Here is a 27987-nt window from a genome sequence, read left to right as displayed (position 1 = left end):
CAATGTTGATGCAGGTCTAAGGCCCTCTTCCCCAGCAAGTTCTGCGTTATTGAATAACGAACGTCTTGCAATGAGGTGTAAAGATGATGTCTTGTACAGTCACGGACACTGCCGGCTTGTAGCGATTCCATTGAAAGTCAATGTATTCATTACAAGCCGGCACTGTCCGTACATATATAACATTGACATCCAACACTGTTCATTCAGACATTCCTCTTCAAGACATTTTGTTGCAAAACTGCATTATTATTATTATTATAGTGTATTATATTTGTTTTGACCGGAAATGAACTTCAGCGTTACTTTTAACCCTTGCAATTGACCCCAACTCAATTCCATGAAGCACAGCTGGTAGCCCATATTTAGACAACACCATTTACCTTTAGACCTCCCCGATGGTGTAGTCGTAGCGTAGTCGCTCGATACCCGGTGGAGGCACATAATGGTTCGGATCCCACTTTAAACTGTAGGTCAAGTCCCGATCAACCATTTACCTTTAGTACGTTGTTGACTTGCTCTCGTTCACATTTCACAAACCAACCGTGATATAAAGCAGAATATTTTTCTTTGTCCGATATATTTTATGTAAAAGAATTCTTAATGTCTGATTTTGATCAAAAATATGAATCATGAAATCAAGTGTATCAAAGTTTAATGTTCAGAGGCAGGCGAGGTAAATCGCCACTCCATTGTTGCAAACGTTTGGCACTTAGTGTGATGCTTCAAGTGGTTTACTGTAACCCCACCTCCAATTGAAAATACTTCCAAATAACAGACTGCATGCACAGAAACGAGTGCTTCAGGTGACGTGGCTATTTGTCTTTCTGGCATCCCGCATGTGAAAATTTGTATATCTATACAGGACACTTCATGCTATACATTAAATGAGTCCTTGGTATTTATCCAAAGATTGTTTGAGGACCGGATAATGTTCTGGAACTTCTGGCCACCGAGAGTACTGGATTTGACACCCCCAGACTTCCTTCTGTTGGGGTTACTCAAGGAAAACTATGCTACATGCCCTCCGAAATTGTATGAATTGAAAAATATTAGAAACGAAATATACAGAGTGTTCCGTTCAAATCTCCCTAATTTCAATTAATTACTGTGAACGAAGTACGATGAATTGTGAAATAACTTAACACCAAATGAAAGGCCAAATCTTCAAGTTTTGTTTTCAAGACTTGAAGTTGTCAGTTTGCTCACTACGCAGCGCCACGGTCGCATAAATAAAAATGGAGACTGTTCAACAACGCGCGCAGGCAGTGATGTGGTATGCTGAGACAAAATCTATAATTGCAACGCAACGAAATTTCAGACGAGTGTACGGAGGAGTTGCACCTGATGCTAAATCAATTAGGCTGTGGTTTAGTAAGTTTCTAACAACCGGCAGTGTCCTAAAACAATCTGGTGGAGCTCTCTGTCGTGTGTCGGAGGAAAAGGTGGAATAAATTCGAGCGGGGTTTCAGAAAAGCCGGAGTAAATCTATCCGTCAGGCATCTAGGCAATTCAATGTGCCTCCAACAACAATGCATCGAGTTCTGCACAAGCGGCTTAGGTTGTATCCGTATAAATTGCAGATTGTGCAACAATTGAAACCAAATGATAAGCCGCGTCGCAAAGAATTTGGAATGGAAATGCTGCAGCGTATCGACATGAATCCTCACTTCCTTGACAACGTCTTGTTTTTAGACGAAGCAACGTTTCACGTGTTGGGGATTGTCAACCGGCATAAAGTACGGATCTGGGGATCTGAAAACCCACATGTATACAATAACATGTACGCAATAACCCAAAATTGAATGTTTGGTGTGGTCTAATGAAGAACAGGATTATCGGTCAGTTTGTTTTCAGTGAAAATACAGTAACAGGCCCTGTGTACTTGGACATGTTGGAGCAGTGTGTGTAGCCCCAGGTAGTTGCTCTACAACCGGACATCATCTTCCAGCAAGATGGGGCTCCCCCACACTGGAGGCTGGATGTTCTGAGGTCCCTCAATTCGACATTTCCGAATCTCTGGATTGGACGCGATGGACCGATACGGTGGCCGCCACGTTCACCTGACCTCACTCCGCTGGACTTCTTCCTCTGAGGTTACGTCAAGAATCGTGTTTGCGACTCCAGTGAATAACATCCCAGAGTTACGAACCCGCATACGTGATACGATTGCAACAGTAACAGGGGTCATGTTGGAGAGAACATGGCAAGATGTTGAATTCGTTCTAACAATGGGGCACACATGGAGGTGTATTAGTGTGTGGAAAATTTATGAGTTTTTCTTCAATACTCTGAAATTTCATTGCTCTATCATTCATACTTTCTTTTCTACGATTAATTGAAATTAGGGAGATTTGAACGGAACACCCGATATAATTACAACAGCATACGATGTGTCCCGAGGGGAAGCATGTAATACAAACTTCCATACCTACGTCAAATTTCAGATTCTAGCTTTATTCTTGTTCACATGTCAGTTTTATACGAATCACACTGTAGATTAGCAGCTTTGAAATATGTGCTAGTAGTATGAAACCAGACCTGCCTAACCTACTCATGCATGCATCTAATAGCAGAAATAAAGTTGTGAATATGTTATGTAGATCAGGTTTATTGCTATTAGCATGTATCTCCAAGTTGCTACGGTTGTCTCGAATCAATAGTAGCATTTCCAGATAAGATCTGCACGTAGTAATAGTATGTCCCAAATTTTATTGCATGTAATGCATCAAATAATTTATTTCAAAGAATGCGAAGGTTTGTGTCAATTTGTATTTTCCCCTCATAGTACAGAACTGCGAGGATTAGACAAATCTACGAACTAATTAGTTTGCCATTGAATTTGTTGATTCCCTTCATTACTTTCATATTAAAATAGTTATTATACCCAGAGTTCTTAGACCTTAATGGAAAGTTTGCTTTAAACAATTACTAGTTCAGTAACTGCCATGGCCAGGTTTATTTAGAATACATTAGCACACATTGGTTGCCTTGTGCCAAAGCAACCATAAATTGGTCTTGTGAAAATTTTGTGCTGTTTATAACATTTGGGCTGGTAGGCCAACTACTTCTGAATGGAACCAATGAATAAGCAAACGAACCAGAATGTTCCCTATTCAACATTTTTAAAAATTTGTGCCATTACCTTGCATCCTGTGTACACTAATCCGGAAATGTCCAGCACACAAAAATTTGTATCTCTCACTTTATCCTTGTTTGGTACTACTGCAATTTCGAAGTACTTTTATATGTTGCACTCAAAAAAACTAGAGCTGCATTTTGCTGCTATATATTTGGTCTTGTGCCAAGAAACAATTACAAATATGTACTAGGTAGTGAATTAAATTTATGCTGTTCATCTTTAGAATTCCTTGTAAATATTTTTTTTCTTCCAAAATTTAGAATGTCTGCATTTTTCTTTGAAACTATACACATTCTTAAAGTATTTGCCACACTATCCTTTGTGAAGTCTGAAGTCACCACATTTCAGGAGTAGAAGTGGAAATGATTTGTTTGAAGTGATACTTTAGATTCAAGAGCAGCTAGCAACAAACCTGAAGTGCATAACCTACTCACATGTACATGTAATGGTAACACTGTTAAACCTTCTTTCCATGTTAATAAAACATTAAAATGCTAACCAAGGCAAACTTACTTTTATAGTATAAAAAAAATACATAAAAACTTAACATTATATTAACATAGAAATAACCATTTGAATAGGCTGGCCAATTAAAAAAAAAGTTTCTGCTCTTAGATACATGTGAGTAGGTTAGATTAGGCTTCATGCTGTTAGCATACTATAACTGTCGGCAACCACTAGTATTAGATTCTGGATGGATGGAATCCACCATTATAGCAGTGACCTACTAGATTAGAGAGATTTGTTGTGTGAAACATTTTTAGAACTTTTATATTTCTCCTACACCAATCAATTGTAGTTAATGCTGAAAGAAACACTGTTTTTATTTATTTCCAGCCTGAGAGTACCTCTTGCAGTAGTTTTACAAATAACTTTTCAGAAATGTATTATTCTCCCCCAAAACTATAATGCTCAAAACAAACCTTGATGAGGTGAACCTCGTAATAGGACTTTGTAATAAGGTTACTCTGATTATTGTTCAGATGTATCGTCTGAATCCTTTGAAATAAATTAATACCTGTATTTTTGAGTCACTTATTGTATTTCATATAATTCAAAAGTACTTTTCTCAAGTTAGTTCTTCTAGCTCACACACAGCTAAAGACATCAAGACCAGATGTGCAGGGACACACATGAAATAAACACGCAAATTAATCAGTTACAAATACAATTTATTTTCCTAGTGATCATTCCTAGTGAATCATTTATTCACAAGTCTGAAAAATAAAATATCAGCAAACATGAAAAATTAACATACATTATCTTAAGTACTCTTTTACCCAAAAAGGAGGTAATATGTTGAACTTCAAAATACATTTGTTCAAGATTATCATACGCACATTTAAAACATGTATAATAAAAATATATGTGAAGAATTTTGCATGGAACTATCTAGGTATTAGGCTGAGTATATTTCTTTGGGTCAACACATCTCCAAATAAACAAACCTATTTACGTAACTGTTTTCAAACACACAACCCTGATGAAAGGTTATATCTGGATTTATGTCGGGGAAATACTTGACTGAGCACAACTTGGGGAAATTCTTTTTAAATATAATCTTGAAGACTGTCATTCTTTTTACCAGACTGACGAAAAAGGTGAAGAGGTTCCCTCCTTGACCCCTATTCAAATCCTTCAATAGTTTACCCTCACAAGGGGAAGAAAAACCTAAAACACTGGCCTATCTTTTCCACTTTTTTTTCTCGTTTGACAAAACCAAATAATAAACTGGAAAATCTTTCAATGCTGCCCACGAGAGCCAGATTTATTTCCTTCTATAAAATGTTGCAGAATGGAATGATGGAGGAAGCATATGTGTTGAGCAAACTTGACTTGGTACAAAGCTGACTATCTTCTCGAGGATAACCAGGAATGTAAGGGGTTTAAGGAGGGGTAACACTATCCCCTCACCCACAGACCATCAGATCAAAAACTTTACTACAACGCAGGGAGACGGTCAGGTCTGGGATGGCAAATATACATCTGGAAAAATAAATATATACATTCACACGTACACAAACACACTATATAACTGCACTGTATTTTGAAAATGTTTTCCCATGCACATCCAGAACAGCAATCACTCTAACACTCACACTATTACTATCATACAAGAACACTTTAAAAACACTGATGTGACCTTTTCAAATATTAATTTTTTTCTGCTCTGAAAAATAAACAAATTATCAAATTCTAAACAACTAATACATTTTCTTGACCTAAGCACATCCGGGCCATGATCCCAAAACTGACTTCTCCCAATAAATATCAAAACACAGTACTGTTTCCTACTGCCTGCGATGCTGCATAACACTTTCATTCGAGCTAAAGAAACAGATTTTTTATACTTTGCACAACAATGCACCTCAAAACACGAAGCCATGGCTTTCTATAGAACTAAGAAATCCATGAAATTCCATGGTCGTCACACTACAAGTGCAAGGAAAACTCTCCCAACAAGAGGAACTAAGCTTAGAATAATACTCAACATCCATCTTACTTCAAATTTTCAAAAATACTTTCATTAGCGACTTATCAGAAATGTAATTTGAGACATGCTACATGTTCTCTTGTTTAAAAATTTTCCTTGCTTCTTTTGTTGAAACCAATAACGAATACTAGCAGAACTGTAGACATACTCCAACTCCATACTCTTCAAAACTGGGATAGTACAAAGAATATACAGCTATATAAATTATAACCATTATTAATATTCCATAATATTACGGTACTTTAATGGCCATTTAAGCAGAAAATGGACCCATCTTTGCTGTTGGCTATTTAATAAATGACTTAAGTTGGTCATGGCTATGTGTGGCCTTTTTATTCTATAATAATATATACTGTAAATGCATACACTCCCTATGCCAGGAACATAAAATCACAGATCCCTCATTCTCTAGGTCACAATGGCAATTTTATTTAAACACATAATCAGTCTTAGAAATCACAGTAAAGCTTTGATATGGTACACACAATGTGTGCGTCTGTGCTACTGCAAATATAGACTAAGAAAATAACATAAGCTAATAAAAAGCCCAGCAGTAATCATTATGTTTGACTACACCCATTGACCATGTTTCAAGTTTAGTTAGCAAAAATAATTACTATTTTGCAAGTTAAACCCTATCAAACTTCTCTTTGGAAAACTAAGATATTTTTTCATCTTTTTATTTTTTTGTACTTTGAATTCAAATACCCACACACCAGTATAATGATCAGATTCCTTTAACTATTTTGGCAGATAAAATGGATTGAGATCAGCAAGATGACCTATAGATCTGTTTAAAGACCTGAGAAAAACTCTGCAAACACTAATGAAAAAAATAGCTTTTTCACAACAAGAAGCAAAAATATAACAGAAAAGGCAATAGTTTAAATCTTCTCTTTTTTGTACATTCATAAATATATCTATATATTTTTATATTTTTTAAATTTTAAGTGGCCAACAGCAAAAAAGGCCTTTTCCTGACCCCTGTTATAAGGCAGCAATACAATACAGAACTTTTTAAAAACATTTTTTTGTGTTTTTTGCTTATTTTTTGTGATTTTTATGCTAGAATCTGCTTGTAGTAAGGATAAATATGCAAGATTCCCTTTGGACAAGGCAGGTTCTAGCACGAGAACATGAACATTCTACACTAGATTTATATGCTGAGCAGTTTGTTTACTTTATACCGATATGGAAGACCATACTGCTGCCAATGGAAAATAGGTTACCATTTATTTAGTTATTGCTTTTAGGTATCTCAAGGCAAATTGGTGGTGGTTTTTCTAGTCTTTTTTTCGTATTTTATGTCCTTCTTGGTCTAAATTGTTAAAAAAAAAGTCAAACTGGCACCAACTCCTCACTAACTTGCTCTGGTAATGCCAGCAGTATGATCCTCTCAAAGTAGAGAGTTAACAAATTCAGATAAATTTTCCTTGAGGAAACCGGATTTTTTTTATGGATAACAAGTAACCTCAAGTTAGGCCTGAACCTGCACATAAGAAATATGATGTAACAATGCTAAATATGACACCTCTTCAGTCAAAAAAGCTAATTGCATACAAGTTCTATTTAGAAACCAGTTTCATCATAGACCAAACCTCTTGTTCTTTTTTCGAAAATTGTTGTGACTACTATGGTATTCGCCTTGCTTGCAGTACAACAGTGACACACCACAGAAGGAAGTCCATTGCAGTAACTAACAATCATTAAAATGGATTAATATTCCAAACTAGATCTCAGGAAATTCTGTGATGCAACTGCTTCTATTAGTTCTTAGCAAGAACAAATGCCATTAATGGTCTATGATGAATTTGGTAAAAAGAATTGTTATATATTTATATATATACTTTATTTTTAAAAAACTGATCGCACCAACTTTTTGAGTCTTATTTTTATCAATTATTTGCATATGGAGATGAAAGCGGACAAACGGTCCTTATTGCGCCTTAAATTTTTTTCTGCGCTTTAATAAGAGGGAATAAGTAAATACGAGGGAGGGGGAGTCTTCCATATAGAATTACACTAAACATTGCATTTACATATAATAATAATTATAATATATATATATTATTTTCTTACTAAAACATCAAGAAAAGAAGTTAAAGTCTCCAATATATAACTTACACATTCAAATCAAAGTTTTAACAGTCATGCTTATGCATACGCTTATTCAACAGAAGGAAAAATGCAGACTGGAGGATACATCAATCCCCGGAAGACCACATTATTATGAAATCAAAAAGGGTAAACATTTAAGATGGCTTGCCTCATTGGCAAATAAAAAAAATAAACCTTCACTCTGGCCTTTCACAATTGAGCACTAATATTTCACATCTACATATACAGAATTGTAATAAAATAGAAAATACTATACTGCTACAACTACTATAAATTTATTACATTGTGCAAACTCATTAAAAAAAATCGCCACAGTATATAATCTTTAATACCTGTTGTCATAACTCTAAGAAAAAAACATGCAAAAATGTATCTGCCACAGCTAAGCATTACTCTAACAAATTTACATATATATTAAATAAAAATAAAACTTAAAAAGAGCGCATACACTTTTTTTCTCTCTTCTCTCTACAAATGGTTACAATTATGCACAAAGAATACATGTATCATTTGAACATTTACAAACAAATACTGAACTTGAATTTGAGGCACAGTGCATCTCAGCCAGGCAGAGGACAAGGGTGGCAAAAGACGTTTTTATCACACAGTACAAAATTACCCTCTGCCCCACTTCAGAATGCAACTAAAGGGGGCCAAAAGTTGCAGTCGCAAATATTGAGCATTAAAACTTCTGTGTGAAGATTCCAGTTCATTTATAATACAATGTCTAAATAATGTTGCACTATACAATGAAACAGTTACTGCATTGTACAAGCAAGATAAATAATTTGTTAATACTCTAATAACTTATGGCTATATCACATCAGAACAGAACAAATAACAGACTCTCTAACAAGGGATATGTTTTAAGATAATATCCATGCAATAACAAGGAATGATACCTTGAAAGATGACTAATTATCTCCCTGCAATATTTAAGAAAAAAAAATATTTTGGTTTTCTTGCCCCTCGGATACGTTCATTTTCTTTTTAAACCACTCATTTCATCCAAGACAATTTTTTTTACTTTTAATTTTAAACTTATCAAAACATTCAGCTGAACATATACTTTTGAGTTAGCCAGACAACCACACCAAGCAGGAACTTTTTTATTCTATATATATTTATATTTTTTAAACTTTCAACCTTTATGTCCCTACCCAGTAGCCTAACTTTCAAACTTTTTCTTTATTTAAAAAAAAATACTGTGGATTAAGCCAAGCTGAAACTCCGATGGCAGTTTTTTAAAAATCACAGCCCTTCTGCAGAGAATAATGGGCCCGTCCTCTGTCCAACTGAGTGCTGTTATATATAATATATATATAAGTATTAGCATTATTATTTATGTATTTATTATCATTTTAAATAATGAGAATTGACTTTATCAATTTAATTCAAAAACAAAGTAATCTCAGTGAGATTTCTTAGTCAATCTTTGTCTTTTAGTATATTTATCTACACAATACAAAAATCTAAATCTCATTAAAATATCTTAATACTCTGAAAAATGTGATATCTTATGTAACGGGATGACTTCCTAGACCTGTAAGGTATTCTAGGTGGATTAATGAAGCATGCAAATATTGAGACATGGGACAACTTTCAGAATGTACCAGAAAACATTCACACTCAAACTAAACATTCAACAAAAGTTAACATAAAATAGATTAAAATAATTTACTCTTTCGTTGTATAAAATTTTCAAAACAGCACTGGTATTGGTACATTCCTAAAAGTTTCCTAATGGTCTTTTCTTATTTAATTATTATTAAATGAAATTCTAGTCTTCATATACATATATATAATATATATTATCTCTTGTGTGATTTTTAAATTTTGTCTCCCACTTTGCAGTTCCCAGCTCTTTCATTGTTTTGGTGCTGTGTCTTGTATGGGTGAATAAGTGTTATGACATGTGGATGTATGTGGCACTTATTCTGTTATGAGAAGATACGGATAGCCTGCATAACGGTCTGATGGCAGACGGGACACTCCCGATCAGACTGGTCGCAGACTCGATTAGCACACTCCATACAGAACAGATTGTGGCCACACGGTACCAACGCAGCCACTATCTCTCGTTCCCCACAAACTAGACAGTCCCGCTTTCCTCCCAGACTGCTGTTGCTTCCCATGCTTACCAGAGAGCCGACAGAATCCGTAGGAGACACCGAAGTAGGTGACGAGGCTGCAGTGCTTGTTGACGACAATGCGACCAGGCCCGCGAGGGGATCTGAAGAAATACGACGAGCTGGTGGGTGCGGAGATGAAGATGATGAGTCCAAAGGTGGTGAGAAACGGGCGCCAGAACTTGTTCCAATCACACTGTTGCTTCGACGGGGGAATGTGACACCACCCACAGAGGCAGTAGCCGTCGAAGTCTGAGTTGTGGTGGTCGATGTGGTCCCCAACGAACCCAATGGCTTAAAATCTGACCAGATACTATTAGGTGCCACAGTCGTTTCAAAGGATGGCGACTCACCAATGCCTTCATCTCTGTCCAGGCTATTCCAGATGGTGCTGCCGAATCCAAGTTCTCCTATCCGAGTCGTAGATCCCTGACCACTATTCACACAATTCCCTGTGCTTGTACCATTGTTGCTTGAAGTGGACGATGTTGAAGATGAAGATGACGACGAAGATGATGATGAAAAAGCAGAGAACAATGCATTATCCTGAGCTGCCGGGGCACGAGTAGGGATCACATTATTGCTGTCCAGGTACGAGGCAAACTGCGTGTCCATAATTCCAGCCTGGAATCCATTGATTCCATTGCTGAGACCATTTGTGATGGAACCACTTCCAAAACCTGTGCCTGTTGCACTATTTGGCAAACCGTTAGCTAACCTAGATGCGAGACCATTGAGGCCAGCATTGATTGAGTTAAGGGTATTTAAATTATTGATGGAATTCATGCCATTCAGTCCAGACTTGCAAAGAGAAGTGAGGAGATCTCCAGGCACGGGGAATCCATCAACAATACCTCTCAGCTCCGGATCATCATGGAAGTCCAACAAGCCTCCCGTTCTCATAGCTATGTGTGCTTCTATCTCTTTCTTAGCAGCTTCTACGTTTTCTGGCAAACCAGTCACTTCAAAAACAGGCTCCTTATCCCGAGAAGGTGTGACAATGTAGGTGTGCGTTTGGTGTTGGATCCGTTTAATGGTCGCACCTTTTGGACCCACGACAAGTCCAACAACTCTGTATGGCACTCTCACCTGAATGGTAACGTGGCCTGGGATATTGGCAGGTGGACCTGGAGCCACGGCACCATTCAGCGTGTTTTTCCGAGAGGCTCTGATCTGCGAGAAGTGTTCGGCTGCTGACAAGATCTCACGCTTTGCTTTCGCCACATCCTCCTTTCGTCCTGTAACAACGAAGACTGGCTCTTCTCCTCGAACAGGTGTTTTGATGTATGTATTTGTCTTTGCCCTCAGTGCTTTGATTTTACAACCTGCAATGAGAAGAAACAAAAATTGTTTTTAGTAATCTGAATTTGTTATCCATCTTGTGCAATAATATCACTACATTATGATTTTTTTTTTATTTCTTTGTATAATAAACACCATGTTCCTTGCCATGTATGCTATTATGTAATCTTGAAGATTTGACACTTCGAAAGTCCATCCTTTTCAAGAGCTACATTGTCTTGTACCTTTAAACAACAAACAAGTTGTAACAGTATAGAGATAATAAGCTCCTCCATTGTTATGTTATGATTACTTATCAAACAAAGTTCATTACAGAGCTTTAATTTTTACTTTTAGCTAAAACTTCAGTATTTTAATTTTAAAATCACTAAAGCTCAATTGTTAGTTTTTAAACCAGGACATATTTTTATTTGTACCCCTTGAAAAAGACATTTTATAAATATATTAAAATATACCACAGAAGAAACTGTGATAAAAATGACCAAGAATTTTAAAATTAAAATTTATTAATTAAACTTTTGTAGGAAATACTAATTACAGTGTCAATATTGTCAATCTGAAGGGAGACCAGGATTATTGTCGAGAAGAGGGTGGACAAGATTACAGAATAATCAAAATAATATTGCAATGTTTATGTGATCACTTCATGAATGCAAATTTATGTTATTATGATAGGATCTCAGATGGTGCTAGGATCAATCTTATGGTGGGGATCTTAACATTATATTTAATTGAAAAATCATTTGTACATTTATTTAAATCTCAAACTTAATTTTTGCTTGATTGTAACATAAATAATTTGTATAGAAGGTTAATGTTCGATAGTTAAATAACAGTTTTACAGTTGTGTTAATATACAAATTACTTTTTGCAATTTGTACAAGATTTATTATTACTACTACTAATGTAAAGTAAACTTGCAGGCTGGAATGCCTTCATAGGGTAATTGCAACTACCCTTTTACTAGGGATAAAAGATGCAGTCACATTGTGTCACAATTCCCAAATCTTAGATCACAATGGCATTCACAATAAATATAAATTACTAAAAAACGTTACTAAATAATGTGGAATTGTAATTTTGTTCAAAAAGTAATCACTGAATATAATAAAATACTACATATGTTTTCAACTATATTTCTCCGATGACACCCACTCCCCCATTTCAGTTTTGGTCAAAGTATAATTCGAAATCTGAATAGTTCAGCACCAAACAGATACCAATAAAAATATTACAAGATAAGTTTTCTTAGATAATACAGGAACAGAGTAATAAATTCACCAGATGAATAATTTTATAATGCAAATTATGAAAGGCTCAAACATGGCAGGGGAGAAGGGAGTGAATGTCTGGTAACCCTAACCTTTGCACCATTCACGGTAAGGACATTGATATACTAGGCAATAGGCAATGCCCTGCACTTCCATTTTTTTTCAATAGTCCTTGCACAAACTATGTACCGAACAATTATTAATAACCCTTATATAAACACATTAAATTGCACAAGGCATTTCAAACGAATACAATAAAAGCATGTTCTAGTTCAAACTGATCATGTAATTCACCCTTCAGGAGTATGGAGACTCATGACTTTGAAGCAAAGTTAAATTTGAAGGCCACAAAGTCTTGTAAAAAAGAAACATTGCATTTGGAATAGTTCAGCAATTTTTTCATATATTTTAAAAAATGCAGGTTATCATGAAAGCTAGTTGAAGATGGTAAGCTGTCAAGGCTTCAATTGCTACAATTACAATCAAGCAGTGAACAATGCGGTGTCATTTCCTTGAATTGACTTCTATACATTCGTATTCTCCCTTTACTGCTAACGATTTTACGAAAACAAAACGAAAGTCGCGACTTTTTATGAATGACATCCGTTGTCTCCCCTAACAGTATAATGGCAGAACTTCCTGTCTGGAAAAGTACCGCCGCAACATAATGGTTGGGTTCCACTCCGAACCCACTAACTCTTTACACAAAACTGTTCGTTGCTTTTCAGATTTTCTCTAATACACAGTTCAAGCTAATGTGGGCAGCCACACAACGAACGTAGGTAGTCACACTACAACTTCTACTTCTATGGAATTTCTATTTCTTGTGGTATGGTCTAGGGCAAAAATACTGCACGGAATAAATAATTGTATATTTGAATTACGTATGGTGAACTACAACAGTGGGTGCTTGAGTGGGATTATAAACCGCCCGGTGGGTTTGAAAGAGTACATGGCACTGAAAACAAATTTCCCCCCCAAAAAAAGCCCATTTTTACGGTTTAAACACACATCTCATGATTCGGGTATTAAGTTTATTTTGACAAGGCAATAGGGCCAAAAGCAGTGTTGCAAAGTTGGCCCTTTTGATTACGTACTCAGCTCCAAAATTCAGCAAAAGCCCCAAGGGGCTTTTAGCCCTACAGAGAGAAATCTTGCTACAAATCTAGCCCTTTCAGTAATGAAATGTTTTTTGGTATTTCAGTAAACTGCAAAGAAGAATTCACTTAACCGACCCTACTCTGCACCTGCAAGCTCGTCCTGCGACCCATCCTGGGGAGCAGGTAGCAAGTGCACATTGTCACTTTATCCCCTTGTTTCTGGTTTTGGGGTATGCTGTGTAGCCCGAGGCGAATTACTGATAACGTCGATTCCAGAAAATGCGAATCTTTTTTCAGTTGCATTGCATCTGGTCCTTGAAAGGTCACAGAAGTGCGGTGCGGAATCGACGAATCGTTCGTAACAGTGAGGCTCGCCCAGAGACTAGTTCGTGCGTGCGGCCGTGAGTGAGAGTGTACGTGTGCATATACAGTAGAGCGTCGATTATCCGAACGTCGGTCAACCGAACGACCGCTTAACCGAACTGTGTACTCGCTCACTTTCAGATATCTGTAATGAAAAAAGTACGTGACTTAGCTGCTCGTAAGCGTGTAGGCTTGCTTAGACAGACCAAAATAAAGGATTTTTTTAAACGTTAATTTTGTGTACTGTGTGTATTGTTCATGCAAAATGCGTATGTAATATGTACATATTTTTGTTTAATAAACTGTACCACATACTATATATTCCTACTAAAGTTGCCTTTGTACGTTACTTTGTAATACATACTTAAAGAGATGCCCGTTTTTATGAATAAATTTACTGTACAGTACTTCTTTTTGGCAAATAAACATGTACAGTTCGATTATCCGAACAAACCAGTTTTCCGAACACCCATGTCCCCCAATTACTTCGGATAATCGACGCTCTACTGTATATGAAGGAGGAACATGCCGAAAATGTGTAATGCTTTTGTGTAATCTATTGCACCACAATTTACGGGGGAAATAAATTATTTAAGTTAAGAAAATTTAATTTAGTTGAGCGTATGCCCCTCATCTTGACAGTTGATTAGTTGTGTTCTTGAGTTTCAGAAATTTTGCACCAAAACACCCAAGAATTAAGAACCAGATTTTTTTTTCAGTGCGCAGCCACACCTTTGTAAATTAGCCCCTTGGATGTGAATTTTAGCTCCATTTTGGGTGCGATTTAGCCCGTTTTTCTCTCGTGCTGTTGGCAACACTGGCCAAAAGCCTGTTTAACATCCCACGACACACCACCATGGGCATGTCACTAAAAATACATCCCTGTCTGGGTATGGGTGGTGTCCTTTGTGAGTGTCCAATTTCATCATATGACTCATTTGCACCTTCGCAATTAGCCAACGTGACAGAAAAGCAAAGTAAAATAAACCAATTCAAACCGATGAAATTTAATTTTAATGGGTGGCTATTTTTTACAATTTGTCTTTAGTGAGAAGTTCAACTGGTTCTAGCAAGCGAATAATGATTTATGCAGTTCACACAAAAAATGCACGACCCAGAATTGCGCCGTATTCACTTTCTTCGGTAATATGAAAACCGAGGGACTTACACCCCGAACTTGAAAACAATCCACGCAGTTGACACAGGATATTGCTACGTGCGCAGTGTTCGCAGCAGTCCAGATAAAGCAAGCGTCAGGGTTGCCACGCCTGTAGCTTTGACAGAAAAATACAAGCAACAATGTTGTTCCTTTGTCTAACAGTTTTGTACATGCGGTCGCAGTTGCAAATCGTTCAACGAAAGGAAGACTAGTACCTATCACCTGAAAACTGGTTGGACTTGTAACATGAAGGTAGCTTGAAAACTAATATACGTATGGTAAACAGAAATACGTTGCAACTTTTGCTTCCTTTTGAGATATGAAGGTGTAAGGACAGCACTAGTGTATGGCGATTTGTTTTTATTCAATACGCTACTGAATTATGCGAGGGCGGTGGGAAAAAGTGCAGACAATACAATATGTGGATGAATTAGGAAACTGGTGCAAATCCGACTTAGTCACAAAAATAAACCCCCCCTCCCTCTCATGTAAAATCGAATGATCACTTCTCAAGTTCTCTAGAACTAATGAAAGTAAATTAAACCAGCCGGTTACAGGAAAAGAAAAGTAATCTGTCCCACCAACGGACAACAAAAATTGCAACCAACCGAACTTTTTTATTTGGTTAATTTTATTTCTCTCTTTGCCACTTTTGGTTAATCGCGAAGATGAGCGGACACTAACAAAGAACACATGACATGTGACGACGATAAATATACTTTATATTGTGCGTCTCCTGAACGCATGCGGTGCATGCTGCGCATTCGCCAATAGTGGGAAAAAGGACAGCTTGCTCTGCGACGACATTAATGAGCATTTCTACATTCTAACTTCTTCATATAGGAGAAGTATTTATTTTACACGAGAGCGCTCAACTAAGCTTATATTACATTTCTTGGATCTGAAGTGAAAGAAAGTAATAATTCTTTTCCCACAATTGACGCATGCGTTCACGATACGCCTCTGTATTGGAGGCATATAGTATTAGGTATTATTGGGTAATTTTATGTAACTTATTAAAGGAGCATTTACATATTAATGCATACACTTGCCGAAATTCAACCGGGGACCGCTTCATTACAAGGCGATGATGTTACCGTAACACCATCGGGGAGGCACCCGTCCAAATTGTGTTTGCAAACGCGCACCAACACACACTACCCTTTGAACTGCTGAGGTTGTCCAAATATTCAAGTATTAACAGCTTGGTGAGGCCATAACCTCACACCCGCGTGGGCGCGAGTGCTATGAAACATCACATGTCGCACTAATGACCCTACATGATATAAACGAATACGTATCGCGAAAGACGGTGGAGCGGCGTGAAAACGCGAAACCTCGGTCGCAGACTTTTCTAAATTTAACAAATTCCTTGGCCTGCAACGTGCAATAATCTGCAGCATGTCGCCTGCATAGACATATGGGAGCCCGTGTAAATAGGTTAAGGTCAAACACAATTATCGCAGAGCTTCCCGACTAAAGAAAAAACTATTTTCGAACTGGGGCAACAATTGTATTCTAAATGTGTTCCAATTGCCCATTGGAGTCGGGAGGGCGGGGTTGAACAGGTCTATCGACAACTCCCCCCCGCCAGGAAATTAGCATAGTTCATTTTCAAGTAAATCAAATTTAGTTAGCATACGAACAGAGTGTTAAGCACAGGAACCAGTTTATGCAATTATATTCTACCACTTAAATCAAAGAATAAATTGTTCCAATATTCAACAAACAAAATAGAAAATAAAATAAAAAAGTTGTGCTGAATATTCACACATCTAATGGATCGGATACAATACTCTCCCCAACGATAGTGTATTTACAATGTCATTGGTATATTTATTAGTTTATTAATCTATAATAATCAAGTATAATATATTTCTACTATTAAGTTTTACCAATGATCTGCCCCCCTTAAAAATTCTTGCGACGCCCAGACTGCATATCAGTGCCATTTGCAGAATGCAATATTGTAACTTTACAAAATTTTCAATGGCAAAATCCGCTGCAACACACTGCTTGAATTTCACTTTCGAGTACCTATGCGCGCACACATAACAAACTTATTTTTTTTAAAAAAAAAAAAAAACACCTAGACTAGAAATTAAAAAAAATAAATCAAAACTTCCCAAACAATATAATTAAGAAGAAATCCTTGTAATTGTAAATAACATCAAATTAGTGCTCTTTTAAATTACTTTTTGTTAACAATTTCAGTGTAAAATGGCCATCTGTGCTGTGTCTGAAATTTTCTAAAATAAAATGCCGATTTGAAAACGTAACTGATCAAAACTTCACTTATCCTGCAATGCGTAATTGAGAAAAGGTAACCTTGTATTTACTTGAGCCATTTCATTGCTCAGTAACAGCAACGAACATATTATAAAACTGACAAACATGTACGTAATAAGAATGCAATGCCTAAAGCACATCAGCAACTTCTCATCCCACTTCTATAGTGACAACAAAGCACGACACATCCTCGCTTGACTGCGACGCCTCCTGGCTTGGCGTGCCCGCAGACAAAGTAGGTCATGAACAAAACCTTCAAGGACACACAATGATGCACAGCAAATACGCAGGAGGGGAGGGGACAAACGAACAAAAGCGTACGAAAATAGGATTCTTAGCCTCACTGGGAGCCTGTACAAGGGCTAAAAACAGCAACTGCATTGTGATTTTTCAGTTTCTGAAACTTGTTCACGCGTTTTGAGGAAAATGCCGGTAGTTTGAGTTAGGTCTGTACGGAAAGTTTCTACGCGAATACATGCATGGGTTATTTGGAGACATTTGTTCATTGTACCCAGTAGCAAAAGACTTTGAAATAACTATTCTGGGTTTGTTCTCTGTATCCATATTAAACATTCAGATTTGTCAATCTAGAGTGCCTCTACTGTTATTCCTACCAAATTAACTGATAACGGTGGGGTGAAAATTACTTCCTCAGAATTTTGGTGGAATGAAAAATATTGCACCATTATCTGTTCTCGTAATGTTTTAGTGTGTAAATGACCACGCGTTCAATTTTACTGTTACAATTTGCTTTCCGAGTCATTATTTGACCCTACCCGACCAGTTAACACATCGTTATATATTTTGATGGATGGTACAGTAGAATAGGCAAGACAAGAAACTCCTCGCTGCTTCACGCCCAAGCTATACGTAGGGGAGGGACGCACCGAAGCAGGGTTGGCAGTGCATACGGGCCAAACTGTCTACGCAGAACGAGAACACAAGAAAAGTAAACAAGAAATTGAAGTTCATCAAAAAATAGGTTTTTACATTAAAAAAACACACAAGAAGTGAGAAGGCAAGATGTCAAAACTATGGGGGCAAAAAAAAGTATATTTCCCTTTGTAAATAAGATTTAGTATAGTGCGGGCCCAAAAGTTGCGAAAACTGGGGGGGGGGGGGACAACTGCCCCCCCCTAATCGCCGCCACTACTATCGGTTATGTCTTCCATGGCACTCATGTCATCCTCGTTGATGGGACGATCTTCCAAGGGACTATCAACATCAGAACCACTGTCGTCGGCAATATTGATAATGAGTGTCTCTGTTGCACTATCGATTAACGGTTCTGCCTTGAGATATTCATCCTCAATTTTTTTAACGTGATTTGACACTTTTTCTCACGCTGAAAGTGGTAACGTGGCTGCAAATTCTGTGCACAAATTAGTAGCGCATTCCACGTTCTTTTTCGAAATGTATTGTTTCATGTCTGCCCGTAGTTCTATCGGGTTAAGATCTGGGTGGTATGGCGGTAAACGTACAACGGAATGACCGTGTTCTGCTAAGATGGAATCAATTTTGTACATCTTCAAACAGGGTTTGTTAAGTGTCACCAATGAATACAATTCTGGTTTGAAAATGTGTGCGTCAAAGGGGATGTTGTTTTGAGCGAGCCACTGAATCATAGTATATTTTCGGGAGGTGGCAGAAGGCGCAGGAAGTCCATCACTGTTTCTTCGTTCTCACACAACATTTATGACGTTCGGCAACCCTGCCTGTGTGCACGATAAGGGAAGTTCGCGCATGCGCTTGCCGCGTTTCCGAACCAGCACACTGGTGGGCGAGTTTCTTGTCTCGCCTCTTCTACTGTAACAGTAATTGAAATGTTTTATTATAATGAAACTAACAAAAACCTCCATCCAGTGACGACTGCAAGATGGAGCACGGTGTGCGGACACCACTCTAGTCCACCCAGGAAACAACATATAAATTAATGCTCTTATGCCAAAAATGCATTGTGGGCGATATTATGGGGTGCATTAAATATGACAAGACCCCAGAGAGTACCTACCCTCTATAGGCTCTAACCTCCGCGATACCCTTGCAGAAGTTGAACAGTAATTGTAGACGTAAATTTAGAAGCCACGTAAAGTTGTGTGTGTGTGTGTGCGCCATTAGGATTGAGGTTAATCGCAACGATGGGATGAAATTGAACGGGCTACCGCACACTAGTTCCACAGATGACTATACTAGCTGCAAGTCCAGACATCACAACCTGTCTGCAAAATGCAGTCTAGGCTGTGCCACGTGGAAGAGGGATTGACATTTGGGCGTCTTCGGCTTCAAGACTCCAACTCTTCAAGCTTCATCGCAACGATATGGAACTCATGACGAACGTCCAGGACTTGACCGAGTTTTATAACAAGACGTCGACCAAAATAAATCTACTACTTTTTTTAGTTTTTCTTAACCTTTATTTATTCGACCCCTACTTAGGTAAAGTTTGAAATAAGCAACTAAGAAAATACATTTCATGAAAAATTCCTACCAAAATACCAGTTAAAATTAAAGCTGAAGCTGTATTTCACGAGAGAATTAGAACTTGTTTTATGGATTCGACTGCATTTATCAGACTAGCGAGGCTTTGGCTTCTGGATTCACAGCAAGTATAATCTTGCATGGTGCTCGTGTTGTGGTCCCTGTATGTTTGTTCTTTATCCACCTTATCTTACTACCATTCATTCTCATCTTTCCGATTAGAAAAGGGGGCATAAAAGTTAAGTAAAACAAATTAAATCAATCCGTCACTGTGATAACAAACACACCCTGTGTAATCGACTTACTAGCTCCAGCAGTTATCGAGATATTGACAGTTGTACAAAAGTAATTTCGATCAGCACTGTACAAATCCGACCATAACGAAATCCGCACTAATTTCCACAGCGAGATGATCCCAAATGAAAGAAAAATGCATATTTTTAGAACGATTTAACTGGCAACCATTACTTGGTCGAGGAGTGACCTTCAGAGTTCGGCAAGCAAGCCTTCAGAGCATGACAGCATGGATGTAGCCTCCTCACCTTGACTGCGGGCTTTCAACTCTGGGTAGACGTGATCAGAAACTCTGTCCAACCCACTCATCTCTCGGCAGAAGGGAAATGATCTCACTGCCAGGGTTCAGTAACTACAGAAAAAGACATTCCTTTTCAAGGTAAACACGAGAGATTGCTATCAGGGAGGTTCTCGGGAAATCTCTCCCGAACCTTCATCAACAAAAGATTAAATTTTCACTAACTTCAACTATACCATGTGAACTACTGTATGATGAAACGATCTTTATTCTACATGAACTACACCTTTTTTAATAAGCGGGTAAGGATGGTACAGAGCAGTGTCACGTACGAGTAGCAGTTACTTCTAAACAGAGTTGGCATTCTTTTCCTTTCAAATAGAACGTTTAAAACATGCCAAGAAGATATATTTTGTAAAAAGAATGGAAATTCAGTTACCTTGTTATCAAGGGGTCACGGGTTGGATACCCGGTGAAGGCACAGAGGTTTGGATCCCACTTTAAACTGTATGCCCAGTCCCAATTACCTAACCGTGCAGAAGTAGACTTTAATCATCCCAAGAAGAGCTGTTTCTAGTTATACGCCATATACCATTCAATTATAATAGTACTTATACACAAACACACTTGTGAAAAAGATATGCGCTAAGAATATCTGGATAGCCCATAACTGATAAACGATAGAACTATCTGGATATCCGGACAAAATTATCCGATGGATTTGGCCACCTGTTGGTTAAGAGAATGAATAATTCATTATATAAAATTGCGGTCGTAGAAATATCCATGTGTTATACAGTATTATTATTTGCAGTCACAGTGTTATGTCTAACAAATATACACAATGCAGAAAATTGCCCAACGAAGAAAAATATTTACAGGAAACTGTTCAATATGAAAAGTTTATGATAAATTGTCAAAAAGAAAATTAATTATTCAAAAAGCACTATAGAAAGGTATATAAACAGTTTCGTAACTAGCATATGTGAAGGAGGTAAATAAGACACTGTCCACATTCACTGGCGTACGCAGAGGAGGCTGATGGGGCTACAGCCAGTCCCCAAAATTAGAAAATAAAAGCAGTAAATAACTATAGAACCACCAAAATTTTAAAGCAAACACCTTTCAAATAATCCCCGATTGTCATTTTTGAGAGTAGAAAGTGTTATATCTCTTATTGTGCACACAGCCTCCCCCCCTAGAAAGCACCTATGTACTATCGAACAAAAAAAATCCTGCATGTCCGTGTGCACATTCATAGGTTAATATCTTAATTTATTGTTTAAATATTCTTCCGAAGACTAACTTTTTCAGTGGGGTAGAGGGGTACAAAATACTGACCAAAACTTGAACGCTTGTCAGCGTTAAAAGTTCCATCTTTCAGCGTGCTCACTGCCCCTTTCATAGAAGTGATGCACCTGAACATACAAATAACGAACCACGCAGAAAATTAACTCCACCGTGGAGATAATTATAAGCGGATAAGGCAGACAGAATGTGTGGAAAGAGTAAAATTGGACGCGCATAATGACTACACTAATCCAGCCAGTAACTCGCTCCCGGCCGCTGAGGGTGAAAGTTCCAGCCAATGGGCGGCCTTCATGCATAAAGCTACAAGAAATCCACGTGCTTCGCTCGACCAAAATATCTCCGCATTCGGCTGTCGGTTGCGCGCGCGCCTCACCAGAACTGCAGTGCGTACGTCTGAAATTGCTAAGCCAGGGCAAGCTTGGGGAGACGAGCCAGCAATGTTGCCAACCGCACCAATGTTCCATTACGTACATGAATTTTAGAAGTTATCTTCCAGTTTTCGATTACAAATAATACACGTTCAGGTATAAGCATTGACCTTTTCATGGACTGCACTTGTGCAGACTAACGAGGCTCTGGCGTCCGGACTCAACAAACTGGCTGTCCAATTCATGTTATTCATCCTCATCGTGGCGAGTAGGCAGGCCGTGCGGTCTAAGGCGCTGTGCTTTGGGCTCAGACTGCGGGACGGCATGGGTTCGAGTCCGCCTGGGCTCTCGGCCTGTGTGTATGACCGGTGGCAACCCACCATCATGAGGAAATTTGGGGAGCTACGAGTGTAGCGTAACCCGTTCTCTGAAATCTCATACAACGGCTGGGGGTTCGACGCACCAACCCCACGCCACCTCATTACCGGTTGAAGAACTCCGCACCTCTATGTAGGATTCTGGGACGGAGACTGGCAGCCGGGAGATAGGCACATGCCCTTTCGAGGGCTGTCGAGCCATGGGTTATTGTTATAGATGCGTGCATATTTCGTTTGACGAAAACAAGAAAAGTAAAAAAAAAAAAAAACACTGTAATGTTCATTGTTAATGTTTTTGAAATTTGTTTTGTTGGTGCAAAATCCCAAAACTACTGATCAAGTAAATAAGTATTGTGTATATATATATATATATTGTAAACTAACAAAAAATGTTAGAGCAATCCTATACCAGGTCATAAAAAATTATACAAACTTAAGCACAAATAGTAAGTGATTTAAACAAAGCGAGCATTCCAAGGTCAAATATTTTCCAGGGTTGTGACAGTTATGCCTGAGGAAATTAATTCTCACACTTCTCTGTGTAATCATTGTAAATACAAATAACTTCTATTTCTAAAAAATCTACTAATGCAATATTTATGATCAAAGGGCCCACGGTTCAGTACACGGTTTCGAAGACAGTGCCGATTAATTTATTTGACCACAAATTGGGACCTGAAACTAACCCTTCTTATCCCGATGTGAATATTACACACACACAAAGATGTGTATATTATCTTGAAAAATCTTCATATTGTATTTAGTGTTAGATCTCATGTTTACAGCATAGAAAAAATCTAGATCCGCCTATGCTTACTGTGGATAGAGATCACCACCGTAAAAACAAACTTTATATGAACTATCACATGTGATGTTTTAAATCAGAGCAACATTTCTCATTGGTTGATACAAAGCAGGGTTACACTATTTGTTTAACTTTTTTTTAAAACTTCTACGGGTAATTTCCACTATGATACTATTCAAGGATGAGAAATAAAAACCATCGTGTGCTCGAATACTAGACAGAAAATCTCTACACAACAGACAGGGTACAGTGCGATCCATGAGTATTACCGTGCAAATTGTCCATCATCATTTGACCCAATAAGAGCTTCAAGAATGAAAAGAAAACTAAAAACAAGCTGTCGACAACTTCTGCACCAGCATACATAAAAAGTCATCGCTTAAGAACACACAGGATGTAAGAGAAAAATTAATGAAAATATCCATGGACAATTTGCACGGTAATACTCATGTATCGTATAGGTCGATGCAGAGCTCGAGTAGTTGGTAACACTGCAAGTGCTGACTTTCGTACGTCGCAATTTATTACTTTCCCCCACTGTTACAACAAAACTCACTCCCTCCAAATGGACTCGCACCTCTTGCACGGAGGGCGAAATGGAAAGTGTGATAACAGCACGTGCTGTCTGCCATGTCTTTATTCTGTCAAGGTCAAACTGTCCATCGTGCATAAGGAAACAGCCATCGCAATATGCAAGGATGGATGCTCTACGTTGGCAGTTCCGGTCGATCTTTTCATAATAATGGCACTTGTTACAATGCAGACAATTAATATTTCGTCAAAATGTGGGTACGAATAACTAAAAATAAACCGGCATTGAACTGCAACTAAAAACTTCACCATATCACCAAATAAAAATTAGTCAAATGCAGGTAGTGCTTCACACATTCTCAATATCGGCTGTTGTGAAAATGTTCACGAAAGATGAAAAAAAGTCATTATAAAGGTGGTAAAATAGGCACAGAACGTGACGTTATATTCTTAGTTGCAAACTTATTAATTTGATTTTTCCGCGTTCTATTGTATTTATCTTATTTTTGCATAGTTTTTCGGTTACTCTCGGCTAATTGCAACGACGATGTATTGTGGCAAGATGAAACAAGTCAATCAGGGGCTCCAACTTTTGCAAAACATTGGATTCAAATCCTTTCATGCATCACAATTTACACATCCCATCTTTTTTAAAATTCTAAATCTTATTATTTGCAGAATTAAATTCTTTTAATACAATATAAAAAAGGAACTTCATACGCTGTCCCCCTGTACAGGATACCCTTTGCTGAGAAAATAGGCTTCCCCCGAACCGCGGTGCGTGGCAATCCGATGCCCTACCGTTTGGAACCATAACTCTGCAACATTTCAATTACGATCACTACAGTTTTGTATTTTTTCACTCTATGTAGTAAAATATTTAAAAACGGATGAGAAATACGGACTCCCATAAAGCAATATGGCAAAAGTTAGGCCAATACCGAACAATTTCCAGACCACTGTAACGTCAACGTATTTACATACATGCAAGATTAGATTATGCTTTGGGTTGACAGCGCCTGCGAAAAATTATGCTTACCACAACATACTACAACAATACGCATAAAACAATTATCAGGGGTCTTACCTGGCAAATCATTGGTAATACCCCGACTATACTAAGTAGTGTACACCCAATATGTGAAAACTGGAGCAATATGTTTATAGGGCAACGTTTCAGTGATGATTTATGCGTTGTGCTTCTGTAAAGACCGCAGCATACAAAGCATAACACAGGAGACCTGTCGCCCGAGTGTTAACTGTACCGTTATCAGATCAAAACCCTGCCCATCCCATGTTACGCCACAACGATAGAGCTTCCCCTACTTGCGCAATAGCCTGTGCTCGCCCAACCATCTGTTCGCGGTTAGTGGTAGACTGTTGGGAGCAGCTAGGCAAGGAAAGCATGAGAAAGTGGTGTGTCGTAACTTTCTATTGACAACGCAGTGACCCACCCAAATTTCCAGATCTTTTTTCTGCAATCATATGAATTATAATCAGTCTGATAGTTGCAGAATTATGTATTTATAAAAAGGTTATTCGCATTCAGAAGCATGGTACACGATGGATAATGGACAAGTATGTAAGTTCAACAAGTATGTAAGTTCAGAGTTCGAGCTCCAGCTTGCCCAACGGCATTCCTTTGCGAGTATCGTGGCAATAGCTATAGGCTCAGAAAAAAACACAGCTGGAATGACGTTGACGTAGCGAGCCACGAAGCCAGGGGGGTTGGTTTCGAATCCCAGGTTAAGGCACTGAAGCTCATGGCTCTATGTGCAAATTTGAGCCCACTATCTTTTACAATGCGGTTTGCCTTAGGACAAAGTCATCAGTAGTCAGAGTGCATTCGGAACATCTCCAGCAGACTGCGCGAGTCTAGCCAGCGAGCAGTGTACAGCGTGAGCAATATAGTAAGCTATAGGCGCAGAGTAGAGATGACGTCAGCGGTTCACTTCTTGATTGGAGGTGTCTGGAGTTATGACTCGCTCCCAAGGTGCAAGCGCAAAACGGCCAGAGCTGTTACGGAAATAATCTCACTCTACTATTGCAATATAGCCTATGATCAATTGCTCAAATAGTTTTGACTTGAGTTTGTTAAGTCCACTTTATGTACAGAAAGGCTAATCGGGACTGAACCTAGAGTTTAAAGTGGGATCAAAACATGTGCCTACACGGGATATCGAACCCGGATTCCTTGATCAAATAGTTATAGACTTCTACAACATCTATAGACAGACGGGGTGGTCCAGCCGGTAGGAGCATGCTGCAATATGCCTGCATGAAGCGGCTCTGGGGTTCGCCAAGGCTAACAAATGGCTACCTGGGGTAAAGGAGGCTGAAGAGTGATACTAATCACATCACATCCACAATGGACGAATATAGTGAATGTTCGCGTCCCTACCTCCACATCACCCTATATGATTTCACGTCATAATGAAATGTGGTACGAGTAGACCACTGTGGCGGAGTGGTTAGCGCGATTTGCGCTACGACGCCAGGGGTCCCGGCCTGGGCATGGGTGTTCTTTGCCACATAACCATCTTCGAGATTAGCCAAAAGTGGTAGTAAAACAAATCAATCAAGCAATGCGCAAGAGGTTGTTTTAAATATAAAGTCAAGGCCCCTGATCTCATCCTCATTATTGCCACTAACTTCAGAAAAGTGACAACAAAAATACTTCTGGACAGACGTATACCCAGTGGCGTGCCCAAGGGGGTTTGGTGGGGGGCCATAACCACCCTTTGGCCCAGTATTCTTAAAAAGAACGTCAAAAGCAGGAGTATTGTTTCAAAACTGATGCGAGTCTACATATTAGGTAGCAGCCACCACACAGAAAAGAAATATTTCTTTCCTCCATTCTTAAATGTTATTTTCATCCACTGAAAACTTCATTTGTACAGCAGAAACACTGCATATCCTTCACGAACTAAGTTTAATCAATAGAGGTAAGGATATCGACACTTTGCACTCTTGGAAGCCTTCCGGGGTGCAAACAAGTTCCATGCAGCCCCCTCATGCATTTCTTCCCAATGAAGATTGACAGGGCCGTAAGATCTACGATATAAAATCATGTCAATAATTTATCAACGACATGCACAGAAATGCAACTCAAAAGTGCATTTGGAAGTTTCGTGTGGATAAAACTAACCGCTATACTTCACAAGTCTCTTATAAAGGTTCTATGGATTTTGGTACTTTTATCACCCCCCTTAATCAAGAACTACAAAACACTTCCTTTATATAACCTTTTATATGCGCGCTGGAAAACAAATAGTATTATTTATTTGCTCATGTTCACTCCTGTCCACATAAGGTGGCACATAATTCAACTGTTCAACAACACAAAATATGACTAAAGTGAACAGCAGTGCACAGTCGTCGAAAAAAATACTTTCCCTATAAGACTACTGGTGTTCAGGCTCTACGGGGGAAGTAATTTATTTCATGATTGTACATAGTGATCTTTCACGTATAATGTAGCTAACCACTATAGTTCCCAACTAATATACTGCATCACAATAAATGCTTGAAAGAAAGGAGCAAATGTACAATACCGGAAGTATGTTCGATTGCTTTCAAATTCTGCATGCTCACTAATTTTGGCGTCGTAATCACAAATCTGCAGTTAAAAAGTGGCGGTCACGTCTAGCAAATGCGAAATAAGTTGGTCCGTGAACGAAGTAAACACCGGTAATTTATGAAGGAAAGAACAATTTTTTTTGCAATGATTAGCATTCCAAAACTATGTTTATGATTACCTTGAATTTTAACTATGCTTGCCTAACCTAACTTTAACGTGAATTGTTCGGGGGGCAAACATGTTTTCCACCTTTACGCAAAATGCCATTTTCTCACACGTAAATCAACGCTACACTGAACGGTTCTCACTTAATGCACAACACTTGAGCAACGTTGGTAGCAAGACCGTTGTGCGAAAAGGAAGAAGTCTTCATATCAGAAAACATGGTTTCCATGTTAGTATATGGAGAATCATAGCGGTAATTGACAAGGTTATTTCGCATTTTCTAGACGTGACCGCCAATTTTTAACCGCAGATTCGTGATTACGAGGCCAAAATTAGCGAGTATGCCGAATTTCAAAGTAATCTGAGATACTTCCGGTATTGTACATTTATACCGAAAGAAATTCTTTTTAAAATAAATTTCAACACATTTATACTAGATCAATAAGCACGGTGAAGGTTAATTTCACAACAGCTGA

At 38.3% G+C, this 27987-nt stretch overlaps 1 protein-coding gene across 1 annotated transcript in view; it reads right to left on the bottom strand.

Moving 5' to 3' along the window:
• Positions 1-4294: 4294 nt before the first annotated feature.
• LOC146002870 (RNA-binding protein MEX3B) overlaps positions 4295-27987 on the bottom strand; it is a 40503-nt gene continuing 16810 nt past the window's right edge. The window contains exon 2 of the mRNA XM_083140887.1: positions 4295-11205. Coding sequence (XP_082997013.1) covers positions 9692-11205 — 1514 coding nt within the window. The 3' untranslated portion in view covers positions 4295-9691. The remainder of the gene's footprint in view (positions 11206-27987) is intronic.

Source organism: Lepisma saccharinum, chromosome 19, assembly GCF_977018435.1.
Source record: "Lepisma saccharinum chromosome 19, izLepSacc3.1, whole genome shotgun sequence".
Classification (NCBI taxonomy): Eukaryota; Metazoa; Arthropoda; class Insecta; order Zygentoma; family Lepismatidae; genus Lepisma; species Lepisma saccharinum.
The sequence above is the reverse complement of the archived record's forward strand: the minus strand, read 5'-3'. Positions and strand labels throughout refer to the sequence as shown.